Source organism: Metschnikowia bicuspidata, assembly GCF_001664035.1.
Source record: "Metschnikowia bicuspidata var. bicuspidata NRRL YB-4993 chromosome Unknown METBIscaffold_3, whole genome shotgun sequence".
Classification (NCBI taxonomy): Eukaryota; Fungi; Ascomycota; class Pichiomycetes; order Serinales; family Metschnikowiaceae; genus Metschnikowia; species Metschnikowia bicuspidata.
This window is the reverse complement of record NW_017387733.1, coordinates 1,848,611-1,868,627: the sequence shown is the minus strand read 5'-3', so window position 1 is coordinate 1,868,627 and position 20,017 is coordinate 1,848,611. Positions and strand designations below refer to the sequence as shown.

The 20,017-nt window shown below is 50.8% G+C and overlaps 10 protein-coding genes across 10 annotated transcripts; 4 read left to right on the top strand and 6 right to left on the bottom strand.

The window, feature by feature from the left end:
- Window positions 1–610: 610 nt before the first annotated feature.
- METBIDRAFT_78432 (uncharacterized protein) lies at window positions 611–3,207 on the top strand (the record flags this gene model as incomplete). The annotated part of the gene is made up of 3 exons (XM_018858879.1): window positions 611–1,594; window position 1,749; window positions 1,988–3,207. 3 exons carry the CDS (start codon window positions 611–613, stop codon window positions 3,205–3,207), a joined length of 2,205 nt encoding a protein of 734 aa, XP_018711996.1.
- A 1,287-nt stretch (window positions 3,208–4,494) lies between these two features.
- METBIDRAFT_41554 (uncharacterized protein) lies at window positions 4,495–5,310 on the top strand (the record flags this gene model as incomplete). Its single annotated transcript, XM_018857424.1, has 1 exon — window positions 4,495–5,310. The coding sequence occupies one exon, from the start codon at window positions 4,495–4,497 to the stop codon at window positions 5,308–5,310; it is 816 nt and encodes a 271-aa protein (XP_018711995.1).
- Window positions 5,311–6,319: 1,009 nt separating this feature from the next.
- SRB1 (mannose-1-phosphate guanylyltransferase) lies at window positions 6,320–7,765 on the bottom strand. Its single transcript, XM_018854797.1, has one exon. The coding sequence runs from the start codon at window positions 7,501–7,503 to the stop codon at window positions 6,415–6,417; it is 1,089 nt and encodes a 362-aa protein (XP_018711994.1). The 5' UTR covers window positions 7,504–7,765; the 3' UTR covers window positions 6,320–6,414.
- METBIDRAFT_186579 (uncharacterized protein) lies at window positions 7,323–8,071 on the top strand. Its single transcript, XM_018854804.1, has one exon. It carries the CDS (start codon window positions 7,613–7,615, stop codon window positions 7,988–7,990), a length of 378 nt encoding a protein of 125 aa, XP_018711993.1. The 5' UTR covers window positions 7,323–7,612; the 3' UTR covers window positions 7,991–8,071.
- Window positions 8,072–9,656: 1,585 nt separating this feature from the next.
- On the bottom strand, window positions 9,657–11,084 carry METBIDRAFT_42507 (uncharacterized protein; the record flags this gene model as incomplete). Its single annotated transcript, XM_018857546.1, has 1 exon — window positions 9,657–11,084. The coding sequence occupies one exon, from the start codon at window positions 11,082–11,084 to the stop codon at window positions 9,657–9,659; it is 1,428 nt and encodes a 475-aa protein (XP_018711992.1).
- A 799-nt stretch (window positions 11,085–11,883) lies between these two features.
- Window positions 11,884–12,903, bottom strand: FBP1 (fructose 1,6-bisphosphate 1-phosphatase; the record flags this gene model as incomplete). The annotated part of the gene is made up of 1 exon (XM_018854136.1): window positions 11,884–12,903. One exon carries the CDS (start codon window positions 12,901–12,903, stop codon window positions 11,884–11,886), a length of 1,020 nt encoding a protein of 339 aa, XP_018711991.1.
- METBIDRAFT_185986 (uncharacterized protein) lies at window positions 12,801–13,784 on the bottom strand. The gene has a single exon (XM_018854800.1). It carries the CDS (start codon window positions 13,607–13,609, stop codon window positions 13,010–13,012), a length of 600 nt encoding a protein of 199 aa, XP_018711990.1. The 5' UTR covers window positions 13,610–13,784; the 3' UTR covers window positions 12,801–13,009.
- Window positions 13,785–14,206: 422 nt separating this feature from the next.
- Window positions 14,207–14,632, bottom strand: METBIDRAFT_40820 (uncharacterized protein; the record flags this gene model as incomplete). Its single annotated transcript, XM_018857320.1, has 1 exon — window positions 14,207–14,632. The coding sequence occupies one exon, from the start codon at window positions 14,630–14,632 to the stop codon at window positions 14,207–14,209; it is 426 nt and encodes a 141-aa protein (XP_018711989.1).
- Window positions 14,633–14,648: 16 nt separating this feature from the next.
- METBIDRAFT_185877 (uncharacterized protein) lies at window positions 14,649–15,405 on the bottom strand. The gene has a single exon (XM_018854796.1). The coding sequence runs from the start codon at window positions 15,324–15,326 to the stop codon at window positions 14,871–14,873; it is 456 nt and encodes a 151-aa protein (XP_018711988.1). The 5' UTR covers window positions 15,327–15,405; the 3' UTR covers window positions 14,649–14,870.
- Window positions 15,406–18,229: 2,824 nt separating this feature from the next.
- On the top strand, window positions 18,230–19,666 carry SEC61 (translocon subunit; the record flags this gene model as incomplete). The annotated part of the gene is made up of 1 exon (XM_018854135.1): window positions 18,230–19,666. One exon carries the CDS (start codon window positions 18,230–18,232, stop codon window positions 19,664–19,666), a length of 1,437 nt encoding a protein of 478 aa, XP_018711987.1.
- Between the last annotated feature and the right edge of the window lie 351 nt (window positions 19,667–20,017).

Sequence of the window (20,017 nt, the reverse complement as noted above, 5' to 3'; positions counted from 1 at the left end):
GAGAATTCAAGAGTATTCACACAGACCTCAAAAGGATTCAAGAAGATTCAAGAAGATTCACAGAGGATACAGAGGGTCACAAAGAATATAAGAAACTTCAAGAAGATCAACAGAGGATTCACAGAGATTTCAAAAGGATTACAGAGTGCTCACAGAGAAGATAAGAGAGCTCCTGAGAATTCAAGAGAATTACAGAAGAGCTTCAGAGAGTATAAACGACTTCAAAGGGATTCAAGAAGATCCACAGAAGATTCACAGAGAATTCAAGAAGACTACAGAGGACTACAGGGGACTCACACAGACTCCAAGAGGATTACAGAGGATCAAGAGGATTCTCAGAAAATAAAAGAGAGTCTGAGAGGAGTCACAGCCAAAAGAATTAGGGTCCCCAGAGAATTCACGATTGCAGCGTATTCACAGAGATTATAAGAGAGAATCAAGGAATTCAAGAGGTTTGCAGACAATTCAAGAGAATTCAAAAGGATTACAGAGGATTCACAGAGAATTCAAGACAAAGAATACAAGAGAATTCCAAGAACTCACAAATAATACAACAGAATCCAAAAGAATCCAAGACGATCTCAGAGAATCTCAGAGACCCCGACCGAAAATGCTCCGCTGGACCCGCTTTTTGTCCACCCACAGCAGGACTCTCCGAATCTCCCCAGAGGTCACCCAGGCCCTCCAAGAAAACGTGCCTGTCGTTGCCTTGGAATCCACAATCATCACCCACGGCTTCCCGTATCCGGCCAATCTTGAAATGGCACGTGCCGTCGAGCGGAAGATCAGAGACCACGGCTGTGTACCGGCAACATGTGCCTTTCTCAAAGGCGTGCCCCACGTCGGTCTCAGTGACCGGCAGATCGAAAACTTGGCAGAACTCAAAACGGCCAATAAAGTGTCGAGGCGTGACATTGGCGCCACCATGGCCCAACGGCTCGACGGGGGCACAACCATTGCCGGCACCATGATTCTATCCCACATGGCAGGCATCGACGTTTTTGCCACCGGCGGCCTCGGCGGCGTCCACCGGGACGGCCACATAACCATGGATGTAAGCGCCGACTTGACTGAGCTATCACGCACCCCTGTCACCGTGGTGTGTGCCGGGCCAAAACTGATTTTGGACATCGGCCGCACTATGGAGTTCTTAGAAACACAGGGTGTGTTTGTGGGCACGTACAACGACGACGGGCGTGCACGGGTGGAAATCCCGGGCTTTTTCTGCCGGTCCTCGGGCGTCAAGTCGCCATACTCGTTTTCTTCCTGGAGGGAAATGGCATCCATTGTCCACAACCAGAACAGAGTGATGGGGCTCAGTTCAGGAAGCCTCGTGTGCGTGCCGCCGCCGTCTGAAACGGCTCTTTCCAGTGACTTGATCGATGGCATCATCAACAATGCCAGTATGGAGGCGCTTGCACAGGGTGTTCTGGGCAAGGAGCTCACGCCGTTTTTGCTCGCCAAGATTGCGGCTGCGACGGGCGGCCAATCTGTCGAGTGCAACAAGCAGTTTGTCATCAATAATGCCGAGGCCGCCTGCGCCATTGCCAAAGAGCTTGGAGACTTGAAGACAGGCTCGGGGCCCGTGAATGCGGTATGTTGAACTCATTGAAAATGCACAAGTCCCGGTGGCACCGAAGTGACAGGAACCACGGGGATACCAAAGTGCAGATATTGCCGAGGACATGGAATTTTTGAGGGCTCGGAATAACAGAGGGCTCGGAATCACAGAGGGCTCGGAATCACAGGGTTCGGAGAGCACGGAATTATCAAAGACGCCTAAGGTGCTGGCATTGCTTGACAAATGACAGAACCGAAGTCACAAAAGGCCCTCAACTCAGTCCCGTGAATCAAACTCCCCCGGAATACTAACCATTCTAGGTTTCGTTTCAGCCCAGCACAGACTTGAAACAGCGCAGGAGATCCCCGCCCGTTTCATCACACGAAAAGCCCGGGGCCAATATAACACACACTGCTCCCTGCACAGTCGATACCATGGTCATTGGCCTGGTGGCCCTCGACACCATATGCACGTTGCAACAGGAGCCCGTGATGGCGGATTCCAACCCAGGGAAAATGGCCGCCGGTCTAGGCGGCGTGGGTTTCAACGTGAGTCTTGCTCATCTCTACGGGCTCCAGAACCAAGGCATCAAGGCCAACTTGCGATTTATCTCGGCTGTGGGCGACGATTTGCCGGGCACTTCGATAATCAAATCCTTGGAGGAACGCACGCACGACGTGTCTGGGATCAAAGTCTACAAGGACGAATCCTCGGCACAATATACTGCCATGTTGAGCCCCCTGGGAGAGTTGGTCATGGCATGTGCAGACATGAAGATCTTCGAGAAAGAGCATTTCGCCACGCACGTGGGAAAAGAACTTGCCAGAGCCCGGCCACGTGTTGTGGTGACGGACTGCAATCTTCTGGCTGCTTCGCTAGACGCGGTTATGGCAGCTTGCCAGTTGATGCCCTCCAGACCAATCGTTATTGTGGAGCCCACGTCGAAGCCGAAACTGGCAAGATTGAGCCAGGTCAATTCCGCCAACCTCCGCGTTTTTCCAAATAACACGGTGCTGTTGATCACACCCACGGTAGCCGAACTTGAGCAGATACATGCCTCGTTCAGCCAGAGAGAGTTTTTCGACGACTACGACAGCTGGTTTCCTGCTCTTGACAGTTTGGGCATCGACGCAGGTTTCAGGGATAAGTTGCATGCACTTGGGCTCAAATTCCCGGCCTTGAAAGACCTTCTGAAAACAGGCACCTTCCAACAAGCTTTCCAAGTCCTTCCGTACGTGCCGAATATTTTGGTGAAAATGGGCCGGTATGGCTGTGTCTTGATCAAGCTCAGCACCAACGTCAACGACTACAAGTCTGTCCCTACGACTTCCAAATTCAGGCCCACTGCGACCTTAGTCTCGAGCGGGAAACCACATGATGACAACAAGAGGTTCGGCATTGTCGTTGAGTATTTCGATATTCCCCACGAAAACAAGAGCATCGACATCGTCAACGTGACAGGTGCGGGCGACTCTTTTTTGGGCTACTTGAGTGCGTCGCTTCTCAAGGAAAACTGGCTTGTGCCAGAAATCGAATCTCTAGAACAGGAGTGGGGGAAATGGGAAGCCGTCTACAAATCCCAGCTCGCTAGCGGAAAAAGCCTACAGAGCCTGTCGGCGATCAGCGAGAAAATCTTGGAGATCTGAGCAACTTACATCTGAGCAGCAGTGGTTGAGGCTTATGGATTCTGGTTCTGTATATGTATATGGAAACTTTCTGCTTATAATCAGAAATGAAATTAGAGCGCATAACATGTATGACCAAGATCATGACGGTTGGTGGTCAATATTGCTATTAAGGCCACGAGGGCGACACAGGAAAATCCCACTGGAAGAGTACTTGTATGAATGGGGAAGACTTCTTATAGCATGTTTATCAGCTGGGCTAGAAGACTCTGCGGTACCAGCCAATTTGAGATCTCTGAAAATGAAAGAAGGCATTTTGAGTTTTGAGCTGATAAGTCAGATGGATCTTGCAGCATAAATTAGCTGGCCCTTCGATCTTTATGTTGCATTGAAGAAAACACGCATGCGATAAAACTCCCACAAGGCACTACTTACTGGGAATATGTAGTAGAAGTTCCCAAGTCCAAGATTTTAAAGAGACAAATCAGTCCGATGTTGGTCTACTGTAACTGTGGTGTGCGACAATACTTTATGCCATAAATGATCACTTCCTTTCAGATGCAAAGCGATAGGCCAAAACATCACTGAGGAGCCAGCCTTCAAAACACCCAGCGTATAGCTGTCATCAGAAAGAGATAATGATCATGACTATACTGATGTAATAGGCAATAATCTAGCTTCACAAATGAACGAAGCTTCGGAGTCTCATGATCTAAAAGGCTTCTTTGAACTGCTATAGAGAAGACGCCCTCAGATCATACAGCTTCACGATATCAAGGCTGTTCCAGGTTGCGGGTGCTTTTGGAGAAATTCAGAATTTCACACACGAACTGGGCTGGTTTCAGGGTGCATGAGCTGATACCCCTCAGGAAGGTCCATAATCTTAATTGAAGTCTGACTTGTGAAAACAAGAAAGAGATGTATCGAAATGAATCACACGGAACATCTGATGTAGCTGAGAGAGTTGGGATCCGAGCTAGTCTCTAATAAAGAAAATTCAAGTATTTAGGAACTTTCGGGAAGCTAGATCTACTATATACCAATTGAAGTTCACCAGGTGCATGACAAAAACCTCGATTACCATGGTTTTCTGCTTCAAACTTAGCTCCATTCTTCAATTGGCAAAAAATTCATAATTCCGCTTGTTTGAAACTAGAAAAGGGACCACAAAGTTTGACGAAAATTAGAAGGCATATGTAATTATTTGCACCAATGAATAGCACCATTCAGTGCGCACCGGCACCATTTCCATCCTACCAGAAGTCTAAAACTTGTAACAGACCCCACCCCTTTCTTTGAATATTTATTATGTGGACACCTTTTAGAACAAGTGTACCCAGACTCTCTCTTTTGAAGCGACCAAGAAACAGTGGTGCATGGAAGGCATCTTTGGCCACGGTTTCTCTGATCTCGCTTTTTCTTGGTGGCTCGATTATAGCCAATGACCACAGCAACAGGTCTTTGGAGGGAGTAGCCGTAGACCCGTCAATCGAGCCGTTTCCCAACCACATTGCCTCTTCCGAAAACACGCTCTTTTCCTCGGATTACAAATTGATAGCATCCGGTGTCAGATCCGTGACTTTCATGAGCTTCAAGGTCTACGGTGTAGGACTCTACATTCCTGCCAAAAGCGAAAAAACCTTGGTCTCTGTGATTTCCGAATACTTGAAAGCCCACCCGGAACAAACGGCACAAAGCGTGCTTGAAGACAAGACAACTTCCCAGGAACTCGTGGCGCAAATATGCCAAAACGTGCCCTACGCCATGAAAATCACCCCAGTAAGAAACACGGACTACGGCCATTTGCGAGACGGTCTCACCAAGTCTATTTTGGCCAATCCAATGGCGAAGGCCTTGAAGGAAGAAGTTTCGAAGGGCGTGGAGGAACTCCGAAACGTGTTTCTGGAATTCAGAGGTTCGGTGCCCAAAAACGACACGCTCTGGGTGGTTTCCGACACGTCCGAGACAACCATTGCCCACGAAGGAAAAAGCATGAAAACCATGGGCTCGGTGATGGAGCCTGTGATTGCACGAGTGTTGCTTGTGCTGTACTTAAGTAGCGCCAAACCATTGAGCGAGCCTCTTCGAAAAGATTTCGTGAGATACATTGGCGGATTGTGTTGATAGGAGTGGCTGAAATGGCTAATTAACTGAGCCAGATGTGAAACTTGTCTTAAAGCAGATGGGAGGAAGTAAGGGCACTGAGTGGGTCCTTGATTTTGGAGGTTGTGGATTGTTCATGCGACCGCTGAAATAGTGATAAGATGGGCGAGATTTTCACGAGTGGCTGGAGTTGGCAATCATGGCTCTGTCGACAACAGAGGTTTCAAACAATTCTCGCTGTATGAGCATTCTTTTATTACTGTTCAATGTTCACTCCCGTGGAGTATAGATACAATGACAGATCCTATTATAAGCTACATTTGTTTCTGTTCCAAGTACCAGACCACCATGTGATTGGTATTTCAAATCGAATTTCACTGGGTGGGACTTGTATCCATACATCTGGTATGAAAGCCTAAGAGAGGTCCTTGCTCGTAGTCAGTAGGAACTTCAAGGTTCAAGAAATTAAGTTTTGACAGTGGGAGAGCAGTCAAGACAAAATAAAAATAAGCTATTGAACGAAATACACCTGCTGAATCTCATTTCAAGCCCAAATATGCTTTGAAAACGAAGCGCTTCTTCACTGCGGAGGGAAGTCATGAGACAACTCATTTGGATGATGAGCAGTAGCCTTCTAAATACTCAGATACTCAGCAAGATAGAGCATGTAAAGCATTACAGGTGTACACACTTCGATCGACTCTCATACTACGTGTTTTAAGCTCTACAACACCAATGTCTTTGTTCTGTCTGCCTTTCGACGCAATTAAAAAGATGCATAGACCAGACTGAAATAGGGCTTTCAATAGCAACGAAAGCTGGGGAGTACAACATAAATCGTACGTATTGAAGGGTGCAGACGATGAAACACGTCGACACCCTCGATCAGTAGCCCAAGCTACTTCTGCTGGGCAAGACGTATGTGAAGAGCACATTGGCCACGCCACATTCGAGCACCAAGCAACCCTTCTGCCACGTTACAGCCAAAACAAGCCACGTCCGCGCAGTGAGCCCGGTCGCCGGTGCCGCGGGAGCTACAAGCAGTGGATGAGCTTAAGCGTGTATTGCCCGTATAGAGCAGCGTAATGTACATATCAGAAAACAAACAGCGTCCGTCCGCGGTTCTTACATGATGATGGCCTCCAGCTCGACGTTGACCGAGATGGACTTGTGAGGCAAGACCTTGGCGCCGTTGACGTAGATCTCGTTCTTGATCTCGACGTCGTCACCCAAGACCGTGCAGCCCTCGGTTCTGGCCCACTTGCCGATGCGCGAGTTCCAGCCCACAATGGTGGACTTGACCCACGCGTGATCCTTGACCTGCGAGTTGGCCAACAACACGGAGCGCTGGATACGGGCACCCTCGCCGACAATGACGCCTGGGCCAATCACCACATTGGGGCCGATCAAGGCCTTGGGGTGGATCTGTGCGCTGGGGTCCACCAACACGTTGCCCTGGTGCACAAAGCCCTCGGAGCACATCAGCTCGGGCTTTCTCTTGGTCAACGAGGACAAGTACGAGCACGTGCCGGTCAAGAAGTCCTTGGGCTGGCCAACGTCCATCCAGTAGCCCTCCAAGTCAAACGAGTACAACTGCTTCTGGTCCACCAACTGAGGGAAGGTCTCCTTCTCGATGGACGTGGGCTTCAACTCAATCAAGTCGAGTACGGATGGGTTCAAGATGTACATACCGGCGTTGATGCGGTTGCCCACGAACTCCACGGGCTTCTCGACGAAGCGGTCGATCAAGTTGGGCGTGTCGCGGTCGTGCACAATCACACCGTATTTGGAAGGCTCGTCCACCTTGGTGGCCACAATGGTTCCAGCGGCACCGTGGGCCTTGTGGAACGCGGCCAAGTCCAGGAAGGGGTAGTCGCAAATCACGTCCGAGTTCAACACGAAGAACGGCGAGTCGTCCTTCTTCAAAATCTTCTCTGCGAGCTTCAAGGGGCCGGCGGTTCCCAAAGGCTCCTCCTCCTTGGAGCAAGAAATGTTGATGCCGTACATGGCTTTGTACTCCTCCAACAAGGCCTCCATGACCTCGGCTTTGTACGACACGGCCAACACAATGTCGGTGACGCCGGCCTCGGCCAACGCCTCGATTTGGTGCTGGATCATTGGGCGGTTACCAAACTCAACCATGGGCTTAGGCAACGTCAAGGTCAAAGGTCTCAAGCGGGTACCGTAGCCGCCGACAAGAATAATAGCCTTCATTGTGTGTGGATGTGTGTGATGTAGCTAAGGGGAAAAAACCTCAAAGAGAAAAGAAGAAAAGAAAAAAGAAGAAAAGGAAAAATTAGAGGAGTGGACGGCGGTCCAGCGAATGTCTTATATAAGAATCGGAGCTGCCGAAAAAAGATTCGGACGCCAAACACACCACCAGAAAAGTCGCGGTGGGACGTGGCTGTCGCAGCCAGTGCAGGCGAGGGACGTGCCGCGGGTGGAATTCTGCACGTGGCATGCATGCGGCGCCGTGTGCAGGCGCAATACTTTGCGCACGCGCGTGGTCGGGTGTTCCGAAGAAGCTTCGCGTGCGAAAATGTCGTTTTTTATATTTGGCATGGTGCCGGCTCTATTGTGGTGCTGTATGGCTTGGCATGTCCGGATGTGCCATGTTTTGTTGGGCTGGTTGTGCTTTGGGTGGGAGGAGCACATTAGTCCAATTCTGCCCTTTTTTGTGCTCGTGGACTTTGCGATCTGATGGGCTTGCTTTGGATTTTAGTGTGTGGCCGTAGTGGTCAGTCTTTCAGAGCCGGCCTTGGCATGAGATCTGGGAACTTCGAGCATACCATTAGCCTTGGTGTTGATCTGCGTGTATGCCAATAATTACAATGGTTGCGGGAATTCCGATAGTGAGAACCAATGGTGAGAATGCCTATAGTAGAGACTCGCCTAGTGGTGATTCCAATAGTAGAAACTCCCATAGTGGAAACTCCCATAGTGGAAACTCCCATTATGGAAACTCCCACAATAGAAACTCCCATAGTAGAAACTCCCATAGTAGTAATTACCATAGTGAGAACTCCCATGGTGGTAGTTACAACTGTGGCGACTCCAATTTGGTGACACCTACAACAAAATTGCCATTATTTCCAGGAATGCCAATTTGAGCGTGGAGCCAAGTCGTGCGCTTCGAGCCGTCCTCTGGCCCTAATTTTTTGCCCTAATTTTTCGGCCTCACTTTTTTGGCCAATTTAAGCCTCGCCCTCCCTCACGGCTAAAAAGGACACGTTGCCTAGACTGGCCCGACGCTCTCACGTGATCGGTGATTCGGCCCCACCCCCAAATCTTACTTCTAACCACCCATCTTAATATCCCTCTTTTTGCCTTATTATACGGATGTAGTCCACGGGCTCTGCTGCCGTCAAAGTGCCACGTGATCTTCGGGACACAGGCCTACGGCCCGACGCGATTTTAATTTGGGCCACATTCCCTCATGCAGCAAGCTTGGCATCGCGAATATGCGCTGGGTCCCGCGTTCGAGTGGCACGCTTAAAGCTGGTACCTCGGCCACGCAGAATAAAATGGAAACATGAAACGGTAAATATCTTAGCCACTCACACAGCTGAGATTTTCACGAGGAGCGCATAGATCGACACGCCTCAGCATTCCGATCCGCATTGTTTTGTTTGTTTGGCTTTGTCGAATCCACAACGAACGGCGCATCCCGCGGCACGTGACCAGCGCGACATTGGTTCCTGGCCAGCCACGCAATTTATCCGGGGAGAGATAAGCTTGAGAAAGGAGCTTCACTACCAATACAGAAAGTACATGTACTGGTTGCCTGCGGCACGGTGTTTTTCATTTACTTTTTCGTGGGATGGCAGTCAGATTCTGAACTGACACTGAGGCTATATTGGGCACGTCAAAAGTTTGCACATTGTCAGGTACTACTCCGTTACTCGTTACTGCGAGGAGCCTCATCTGGTCCTTGCATCGCATCAAAGAGGGATGTTCAAAATGGCAAATCTCACTGAAGCCTTGCCGCAATACCAGGTTCTCATTGGCAAGATGCAAGAAATTGCTGGCTCTAATCCACGGCGCTTTCTAGGAATTCAGTCATTTATGAGCAAGGCATAAGTCGGACAGAACTCCGGTCATGGACGTAGTCTTTATTAGGAAACCCCATGCGGCCGAAATCGGGGCAGCTGCCCCCTGCGGATCGAAAGACATGATATCCAAGCCTAATCATGCATAGTCATGCCATTACACTGATGCCAGCAAACAGACAGATGGCACTGTTGATGGTGTCTCGCAGTGCTCTATGATGTGAGCCCGCTGATAGAGGCTCGGCCCTTGAGAAGGCAAGCATTTCGTCTGTTCCCACCACGACGGGCCGCCATCGGCGCCGCCCAACCTCCGCAGCTCTAAAAACATTTCATGCCTCTTCTCCACCAAAAGCCCCTCCAAACAACCGCAATAAGCACCATGCCAATGCAGAAACAGGAGGCCGTGAGCTTGAAATACCGGTCGAGACACCCGAGCGCCCCGCTGTCCGACGCGCAAAGATCCATGCTGTAGCCATGCAATAGCGAAAACGTGATGCTGCCAAATGCAGGCGCCACCATGAAAGAGCCCCAGGTGGAGCCCATCAAATCAACGCCCCAGATGGACGCCACCACGGTGGGGAACGCCGTGAATAGCCCCCCGTAGCAGATCCCGTTCAACAGCGCAATGACGCTGAACCGGCTGGAAAAGATGGGCATGATCTGCCCGGCGATCCCCACGGCCATGAGCGCTAGCAAAAACCACACCTTACACACCGGGTACCTGCGTTTTTCGCTCGACACCCAGTCGATCATCACCCCAACAAAAAGCCGGATGGCAGTCGACAGCGCGGCAATGACCAGGACCTGGTCCGACAACTGCACGGACGGGCCCGCCGTGGCCTCGATGATCAGCCCCAAGTTGTTCTGGAAGCACTCCAAGGGCCCGATGGAAAAGAAGAGCGCCACAAGGAGAATCCAGGCGGACTTGTCGCGCAAAAAGCTGGCGTATCTCTCGCGGTGATGCGGCGGTTCCACGGCCGAACACTGCGGGGTCAACGCAGGCTCGGGGCCCAGCTCCATGGCCGATAGGAGCGGCTCGGAGTCGTTGAAAATGACGTCCTGCTCAATGGACACGATCAGGTTGGACACGAGGTTCAAGATCCCGACGAAAAAGTAAAGCACGGAGAAGAACATGAACACCTTGTACAAGTCCAAGATGTCGCGCGATGCGTGGAAGTAGTCGAGCTTCAAGATCTGCGAGCCGAGAAGCGACAGCACGCCGTAGCAGCTCACGGGCAAGGAGATGGCCAAGCCCTTGTGGTCCGGGTAGATCTTGGCACACGTGAGCAAACTGGAGAAGTAGAGCGAGCTGGTGGCAAGCCCAATGAAACAGAAGCTAGCGGCCATGGCAAACACGCTGCCCCGGGACAAGTCGGCCGCGGCGCTGGGGCTGTTTTCCAGTGCCCGGACAACCGCGGCATTCACGAAGTACGCGGGGCAAAACGCCCATATCGAGATGATCGACAAGAGCGCCGGGCCGTAGCAGTCGGCCAAATATCCCAACACGGGCAAGCACAAGTACATGCCCACGGCGGAAAAAGACACTATGAGGTTGATCTGCGTATACGTGAGGCCCACCGCGTGGTGAAGCGCCAGCAGAAAAAGCGAAAATAGCATGATGGAGCCCAGCGAAAGACAGCTCAAGAGCGCTATCATAAAGGCCCATCGCTTGAGGTGCACCAAGTCATAGCGGGCCGCGAGCCCGGTTTTGATTTTGTACGTTAGCGCAGAAAGGCTCTTTTGCATGACCATACTGTCCTTGGTTGTCTGTGTGGGCGGCCGATCGCTCGGAATTATGTGCTTTTGACTGCGGTAATATATAGTTCACAGGCGAGCCGGGTCATGAACCAGGCAGAAGAATCCGAATGTGGCGAAGCTGGACCGAGAGAATCACGGGGCTTCGGGTGTTTTGAGCTCACCCTTAATAGCAAGGAAATTTAGCAAATATCCTAGCGTTTCTAGCAAGATGCGGATCCAGTATGGAACAGACCTGGTCACGATAAGTGCAAAATCCCAGTGAATCACCCGCGGTGTGTGCAGGACCGGGCAATGGCTGATCTTGGCGATGATGCCTTGGTTTTGTTTTAGGCACCAATTCTGTTTGGTTTTTGGGTGCTTGAAAAAGGGGAGCTATCATTTGCTTGTTTTGAATAGCCTTTCTGGGTCAAGTTCTACTACCGAGCGTGTTTTCGCTAGTTTGTCTTGGTGGCATTGACTGCGATCTGCTTTATTGACTGCGATGTCGCTATTCAATTGGACGTTTTCCTACATGGTCAGCTCGACGCAACTAGCACTCATAGATTATGATGGACTGTGTTTTCAGTTCAAGGCTCTTTCATGGGACTTGGAGTATACTCACGTTTTCCTTTTAAAAGACGTGCTTTCTGTAGTTCTCCCAGGGGAAAACTGCTTGTGACCCCGTGTCCATTCTATTGTGGTTGTTCTTTTCTCTGATTGCCCCTGCTCGGCCGATGGTTCCTCTTGGGATTCCATCCTACAATATGGCCCATTCTGACGCTTCGCACTTCGGAATATATTGCTATCTTCAAATGTAACTCAAGAAGCGGTCGACTTCGCCCTTTGAGCCCAACCAGATACCTGACCGCTCGTGAATCTCTTTGGGCAATATGTCCAAGATCCGCTCACCTTTATCGTTTACGGCGGACCCGCCGGCCTCCTCCATCAACAACGCCATCGGGAAACACTCGTACAACACACGCAATTTTCCGTTCTTCAGTTTCGAGTCCGCAGGGTACGCGAAAATGCCTCCATACAACAACGTCCGGTGGATATCTGCCACCATGGAGCCGATGTAACGCGCGGAGTACGGCTTGCCCTTCAACTCGTCCTGTGGCTTTTTCAAGTCCTCGATGTACTTCTTGACGTTTTCTGGCCAGTAGTAGGAGTTACCTTCGTTCACAGAGTATATGGCTCTAGACTTTGGGATGCGCAAGTTGGGCTGCGTCAAGATAAACTCCCCTAGTTGGGTGTCCAATGTGAATCCGTTCACACCGTGTCCTGTGGTAAGCATGAGATGAGCAGAAGCACCGTACATGGTATATCCTGCCGCCACCATTTCAGTGCCTTTTCTGAGAACATCTTTGATCAGGCCCTTCAGATCGTCTTTCAAGCGGTAAACACCGAAGATCGTGCCGACAGAGACACCCGCGTCGATATTGGACGATCCGTCAATTGGATCGGTGCAGACGGCATAGCGTCCACCGCCCTCAAACACAATAAGGTCCTCCTGCTCCTCAGAAACAAGCACCTTGACATTGCCACTAGATTTCATGGCATTGATGAAAATCTCATCCCCAATAACGTCCAACTTCTTTTGTACATCGCCGGTGGAGTTGGCAGTGCCCGAGATGCCAATGAGCTTCACCAACTCGGCTCTGCGGATGTTGTGTGCGATGAACTTGAAGGCAAATTGGAGACCGTTCAACAAGAGCGACAATTCGCCGGTGGCCCCCTGAGCGTATTTCTGCTGTTCTTCAAGAATGAAGCGGGTCAAGGTGATGATATCGGTTTCCACCTTCATTTGCTCGGAGACGGATTGCGACATTGTTAGATATGGCTGTGTGATGAGAATGGATTTGGGTGAATGTGTGAAAGATGCTTTTTTGGTTCAATTGGGAAAGGTGGTTCTTTTTTCGGAGATGGAAATATTCCTAGAAACCGCCAGAAAAAGGACTTACCCCAGACTTTCTATAGGTGGCCCCGGGGATTGCTTTCGCGTGCGGAGTGCAGATGGGTGCGCTGCCACGCACGCCCGCAAGTTCCCGGGTGTGGGGCAGCCGGGCCGGTGGATGCGGATCTGGTTGGGGCGATGTATGCAGCAGGGCCCCTAGCCAGAAAAACATTGGCCCCTTAGTCAGCAGCTGGCCGGGGCTAAAAGGCTGTAAACAGCATGATATTGAAAGCTGCTTTTGTGTCATTTCAACATCGGCAAAAAATTCGGTTTTCGCTCGCCGTTCTTCTCTTTTCACAGGAAAACTAAACGGCCCCGGGCCGAGCCGGGTGGCTCGTTTCCAGTGCCAGACCCCCACCCCCGCACACCACGAATGACCGAGCGGCCCCATCCTATGCAGCCGCGCACGCCAGTCGCGAGGAACGCGCATAGGGCCCGCGGTCGCCCACGGCGAAAGTCCGGTATTCACACGGAGAGAGCGCCTAATGCCGTTCCTACTTTCGCCGGGCCGCGCTATGGAGCGGAGTTTAGCAGCAAACCCATGTCCCTGATAGGCTTTGCCGCGAGCGGATCTTTCCATTTCCTCTGTTCTGTCTTTTTCTCTTTCTTTTTTTCTCCTTTTTTTTTTCTTTTTCTTTCTCTTTTGGTGCTGTGGTTGGTTTGAGCCCGGCGCAGAGTACCTGTTCAGTGCTCACAAACGACTGTTGCGGGGCGGGGCTTCACGCTATGCTAGACAGTTGCTGAATGTGCCTCGTTGCTGAGCAACTGAAAACAGCAAACACAGCTCAAAGCTGGATAGAGGCGCAGCGGAAACCGAGTTCCAAGACACGCAAAATCAGGCGATGTCGCTTTTTCTGAAGGCCCCCACGTGTGAAGCACAGCCGTATGGTGTAGCACAACCCGCACTCCGGCCAGAAAGAGACCGTAAATTCAACTCAAAATGCATGACAGGATGCGCTTGAGCTTCTCTTCCTTCCGGCATGTTCTGTCGACTCCACAGGACAAGCCCTTCAAGCCCAAACGCCGGAAACGGCGAGGCGTTAAACACAGCGGCCCCCGTGCACGTGACGCGTGTGGACCTCCTCCCCCCACCATTCGCGTTCTATGTAATTCTCTCATAAAAGGCGAGTATTCCCTCGGCATTTCTACAATAATCCAAGCTGCCCTGCGCTGAAGCTCAGCATCTCCTGGGTTTGGGCTGCAATGTGCGGTTGAGCTCCTGCAAAAGATCGTAGCGGTCGTCCTCCTTGGTGCACTTTCTGCCGTAGCCCGGCCCCGTCGTTTTCCACGACGAAGACGACTCCAACGACCGGTAGACGACTGCATACTCGCCCGTTTTGTCCGCCTGGGCGTCCTCGAGATCGGCGGCAAAGCGCGTGCCCATCCACGCCAAGACATCGGCGCCGTTGAACGGCTCGGGCAGCGCACGCCCGTTTTTTTGTGGAGTCTCCTGGGTGGCCGTTTTGGGCGCCGGGAGTTTTACCGTCTGGTTGGGCTGCAACACCAGCGGAAATTTCCCATTGCTGGCCAGGCCGCTATTTGCAGGCCCGGCGCCGGTGCCTGTGCTTGGTTTCTGCAGTAGTTTAGCCGCCCAGTCAGACATGTGGGGCAGGTTGTGAATTTATAGAAGTTGTAGGTCAAGATGGTCGATGGTTATTCAGGCGCGCACTTGTGGGCTGGCGAGAGGCCTGGGACTTCCGGGCCCATGCGCGTGGCCAGATTATGCGAATGCTTTGCTAATGATTAGTTTAGAATTTGTTTATGTTTTGTTGATGATTTGTTTGTGTTTTGTCGATGTTACTTTGATGTGAGCTTATTTTTTTGGCTGGTGCTTTTCTATGTTATTTCATTCGTATGTCAAGAAGTAGAAGTGTATGAGTAGTATAGTTGAGTAATTCGGGCCGGGGCCATCGTTCGCAACTGCGGACTGATTTTAGGTCCAATTCGCGGCTCGGCATTGAGAGGGCCCCAGGAGATGCCAGATTTGCCATGGCACTAGGCAGAAATGACATATATTTTGTAGAGCCACAGTCATGTTTTGGATATGTTTTCGGGACTTGGAGTCTGCCCTCAGAAAATTCGAGTGGAATCTTCGGGTTGGAACGCGTGAAATTGGGACCAAGCGGAACATAGCTTGAACTCCAAATCCACCGTCGCCACGCATTCTGAACCCACCAAGGCCTAGTCCACTTCCAGTAAATTTTACAGGTTTGAATCCCTGTGAGTATCAATTGACATATTTCCAAGAAAACTATATGAATTGGCACACGCCGAGGCTCAAGTATATCGAGAAGCATTGAGTTCTGACTATCCTCAGGACGTAGTTCTGAATATGATCCGGATGAAAGACAATTAAGAAGTCCGCATTCCGCATGATATGATGAAACTGGGCAGCACTCAGGAACGCTGAAGATTTCTTCTGAACCAATGCAAAATCAGCTATGACTTCAGCTATACTATGCATCCCAAGCTAGCATACATCTGCAAATTACTGGCCGGATCCACTTTTCCGGATACCATGGGTGACTTGATTTATGTAGTACAAGTTCTAATTTCCATCCTTGTTTGGACACCAATTTCGAGGCATGAAGCAACAGACTAAAGCCTAAACCCCGAGGATTTTGCAACTGCACAGCGTCCTGGATTTTTGGTGCTGTCTGTTTTGTAAGATTTTGCGATTCAAACAGCCGAGGCAAAAGATTTTTGTCGTGGCCCATCCTAATATTTCTGCTGTGTAATTCGTTCTGCTTTCACCGATTGCCGTGTTGCCAGTGTATTCTGTAAACGGATGTATCTATTTCCTGTCACAGTAATGTATTTCATAACAGCTCATTTATCTCTCGTACTTATGGGCTGTATGATGACTTTCTACAATTGAGTATATGTGAATTCCCAACCGTCCGCTCAGCTCAACAATGAAATACATGGTTCTTATCCGCCATGTTTACAACAGGAGCCTCTATCTAATCCTTCGCAGCTGTCTGTGTGCTTATTTTCCCTTTCAAAATCCAGGAACAGTTAGGTCATCGATCGAGAGGGTTGAAAATTTCTAGCCTAACATTCATTTAATATTTTAAACGAAAACACGGACTGAATAAGTTGAGGCGGATTTGGATGTCCAGGTATGTATCTGTATCAAGATTAGCCACAATGACTGCTGAGACATGATATATCCACCGTTGGGTGAGAGTGAGAAGCTAGTGTCTTAGATCGGATATGCAGTGAGCTGGGCCGGCAATATGCCCGTTTTATATAAAAGGTGCTCATAATATCTAGATGACATCACACTTTCTGGGGATTTGTTCATGCACCGTGCCTTCTCTAAGAAGCAGAGGATATTGCAGGCAATAAGACTCGGGAAAACAAATCAGTCTCTGGTGAAATATAAAGACTTTTCTGAAAAGCTTTGGATTGTACTTCGGCTTCCTGATAAGCATCTGAAGTACTGGATCTGATGTTGTGAGAATGTCTTGTCATTTTTGGGCAAACTGTCTGAAGTAAGGGTATGTCCATCCCGTGTTCTGCAGAGCCTAAGTAGTTGGGCAAGGTCTATCTGGACTACCCGATTCAGCGCATTTGCTTGTGAAAATATTCTTTTGTCTGATAGTCATGAGCAGTGATGGCAAAATTATATGTAGCTTTTTTTGTTTCTCCAGTCTTGGTTGGCTTTATGGATATAGTCGCCAAAAATTCCGGTGAAGACATAAAGGGCCCCACTAGCCTCAGCTTTGAGGAAAAATGAGGCGAAGAAGAAAGCAAAAAAAAAAAGAGAATTTTAGTTTAAGATCCATTTGTTGAGTACCGAAGCAAAGTTTGTTCGGTATCGGCTCCAACAGAAGAACTCGGGCAAGACTGCTTTGGAAGCTGTAAACATGTTTCATGTCCATGACAGCTCACTTGAAATAATTTGGGTCCTCGACTAATCCTCTGTTGATTTCTTTGGGATTGTAGAGGAGTTCCTTTCAGTTATACTACTATGTGCACGAGTGTAGATTATTCTGGGCCAAGGCGTACTCTATTAAAGCCTTCTGATGTTTGCGAACGATATCTCAAGAGGGTCCAAAGAATTTCCTTGATTTTTTGCTTGATTTCTCGAGCCATCACCCTTTGTGCTATCCCGTCAGGGCTTAGCCCGGCATTATTTCGCAGTGGTGCTACCATCTTTTGCATGCTGCTTGCCATGTATTCTTCATGAACTCCGCATGAATTTTACTAATGCGAGCGATGTTTTTCTAATCTCATCAGTCTCTGTCCACCGATATCAGTGCACCGGCATTGAATGCATACCAAGGTCGTCCGGTGGTATTGGGGACTGAATAGTGTAGTTTTAGAAGGGATGGGGACACTGCTCAATAACCATGAAATTGTATCAAAAAACCATTCAAACAGCCATCTAGTCCATGTTCACCAATGCCCTCATTTTCCTTGCCCGTCACCATCTACCAACCCCATCAGTCAGAGACTCTTGGTGTTTTCTCGCTGTTCTCCCTATTTATTAAGTGCTCCTCCAATACAGGACTACTGTTTGCCAGTGACAGTCCCCAGACTTCCAGGCCGAACTTCCCTCTGCACTGTTCAAAAATCACGCCGCTGCCGTCCCAAAAATACGTATATGCCATTTACCGGTGGCATTCTCACAATCCCCCATTTCCCCCAAAGATCCCAGGTCTATACTTTATTAGTGCTGTTCGCGAATGACCAAGCGGGGTTCCCAGCATCCCGGTGCCCCCGGATTCCCCGGATTCCCCGGAATCCTCCATTTTTTTCTCCTTTTTTTTCCTCCCCTGTTTTCAGCCACCGCCTCTCCACTGCACCCCAAACCCCCATCGCCGTTCTTTGCTCCCCCAAAACAGCGCCCCCATAAATCCGCAAAGTTCCAGCCACCGGTTGTCACGTGACACCCGCCCCATCGTCGCCCCTCGCGTGGCAAGGAAAAAACCTTGTCCCAAAGAGGATGTTTTTCCCGAAGAGGATGCTTCTCCCGATCTTGTTCTCCTCAAGCGTTTCAGAGAATAGTTCTAAGGATCCTAAGTACCGCACATACTTGGCTTCAGAAATTGATACTGAAACCGGTGCCCGCCTTTCGCACCCGCAGCGTCGCGCGCCTGGCCGGGTCATGTGACCCACGCGCAAAGAACACGTCAACAGTCAACGAAATCCACGCACCCGCCCACTCCTCTTTTTCCTCCCAAAACACACCATGAGTTTCCGAGTTTTGGACCTAGTCAAACCGTTCGAGCCCTTGGTGCCCGAGGTCATCGCGCCCGAGCGCAAGGTGCCGTTCAACCAGCGCGTGATGTGGACCGGCGTCACGTTGTTGATTTTCCTCGTGATGTCCGAGGTGCCGCTCTATGGAATAGCGTCCTCCGACGGCTCGGACCCCTTGCTCTGGCTCCGCATGATGTTGGCGCTGAACCGCGGCACGTTGATGGAGCTCGGCATCACGCCCATCGTGTCCGCGTCCATGGTGTTCCAGTTGTTGCTGGGCACCAAGTTGATCCACGTGGACATGACCAAAAAGGAGGACCGCGAGCAATTTCAGACGGCGCAGAAGCTCTTTGCCATCATGTTGGCCGTGGGCCAGGCCACCGTGTACGTGTTGACCGGGATGTACGGGCCGCCGCGCACCTTGGGCACGGGCGTGTGCTTGTTGTTGGTGTTGCAGTTGGTGTTTGCGGGCATCATTGTCATTTTGTTGGACGAGTTGTTGCAGAAGGGCTACGGGCTCGGCTCCGGCATCTCGTTGTTCACCGCCACCAACGTGTGCGAGCTGGTGATGTGGAAGGCGTTTGCGCCCACCACCTCGGCCTCCGGCAAGGGCGCGGAGTTTGACGGCGCGGTCGTGGCCTTGTTCCACTTGTTGGGCTCCCGCAAGGACAAGAAGCGCGCGCTCTTGGAGGCCTTCTACAGACAGAACTTGCCCAACATGCTCCAGGTCTTGGCCACCGTGCTCGTGTTCTTCGCCGTGGTGTACTTGCAGGGCGTGCGCGTGGACTTGCCCGTGACTTCCGTGAGACAGCGGGGCGCGTATATCATGTACCCGATCCGCTTGTTCTACACGTCCAACACGCCCATCATGTTGCAGTCCGCGTTGTCCTCCAACATCTTCCTCATTTCGCAGATGCTCTTCATGAGATGGCCCAACAACCTCTTTGTCAAGCTCTTGGGCTCCTGGGGCGCCCGCGGCGGCTCCTCCCAATTATACGCCACCAGCGGCTTGTCCTACTACATCCAGCCCCCCACCTCGTTCGCCGAGGCCTTGGTGGACCCGGTCAAGACCGTCATCTACGTCACCTTTGTCTTGGGCTCGTGCGCCGTGTTCTCCACCACCTGGATCGAGATCAGCGGCACGTCCCCCAGAGACGTGGCCAAGCAATTCAAGGACCAGGGGCTCGTCATTGCCGGCTACAGAAGCACTTCTGCGTACAAGGAGTTGAAGAGAATCATTCCCACCGCCGCGGCCTTGGGCGGTGTGGCCATCGGTGCCTTGTCGGTCATCAGCGACATGGTGGGCTGCTTGGGAAGCGGCACGTCCATCTTGTTGAGTGTCACCACCATCTACGGCTACTATGAGTTGGCCGTCAAGGAGGGCGGCTTCTCTAAGTCCGTCGTCAGCGGCTACGTGGACGGTATTTGAGACCCTCCGAACATTCCATTCGGTCGCGCCAAGGACCATGGTTCTTGTGTGTGTTGCGTAGAAATTCACGCACCCGCAGAGCCCTGTAATATGTATGGCATTCAATCCATGCACTGCTATTTTGTACTTTTTGGCCATGAGGAAACCGCAGGCACTACCCCAGTGGCTGTGTGCGGCGGCTGTTGCATGTATGCAGCGTCGGTGTTGTATTGTCGGGCTACCAGCCAATGCGGAATATAAAGCTATATAGACTAGACTGAGACACGAGACTCCCGAGATGGGGCTGATGAAGGTGATTGAATCCACGGCTCCGGGGCCACTTGTCCCCAGGTTTGTGTCCGTCAGAACGAG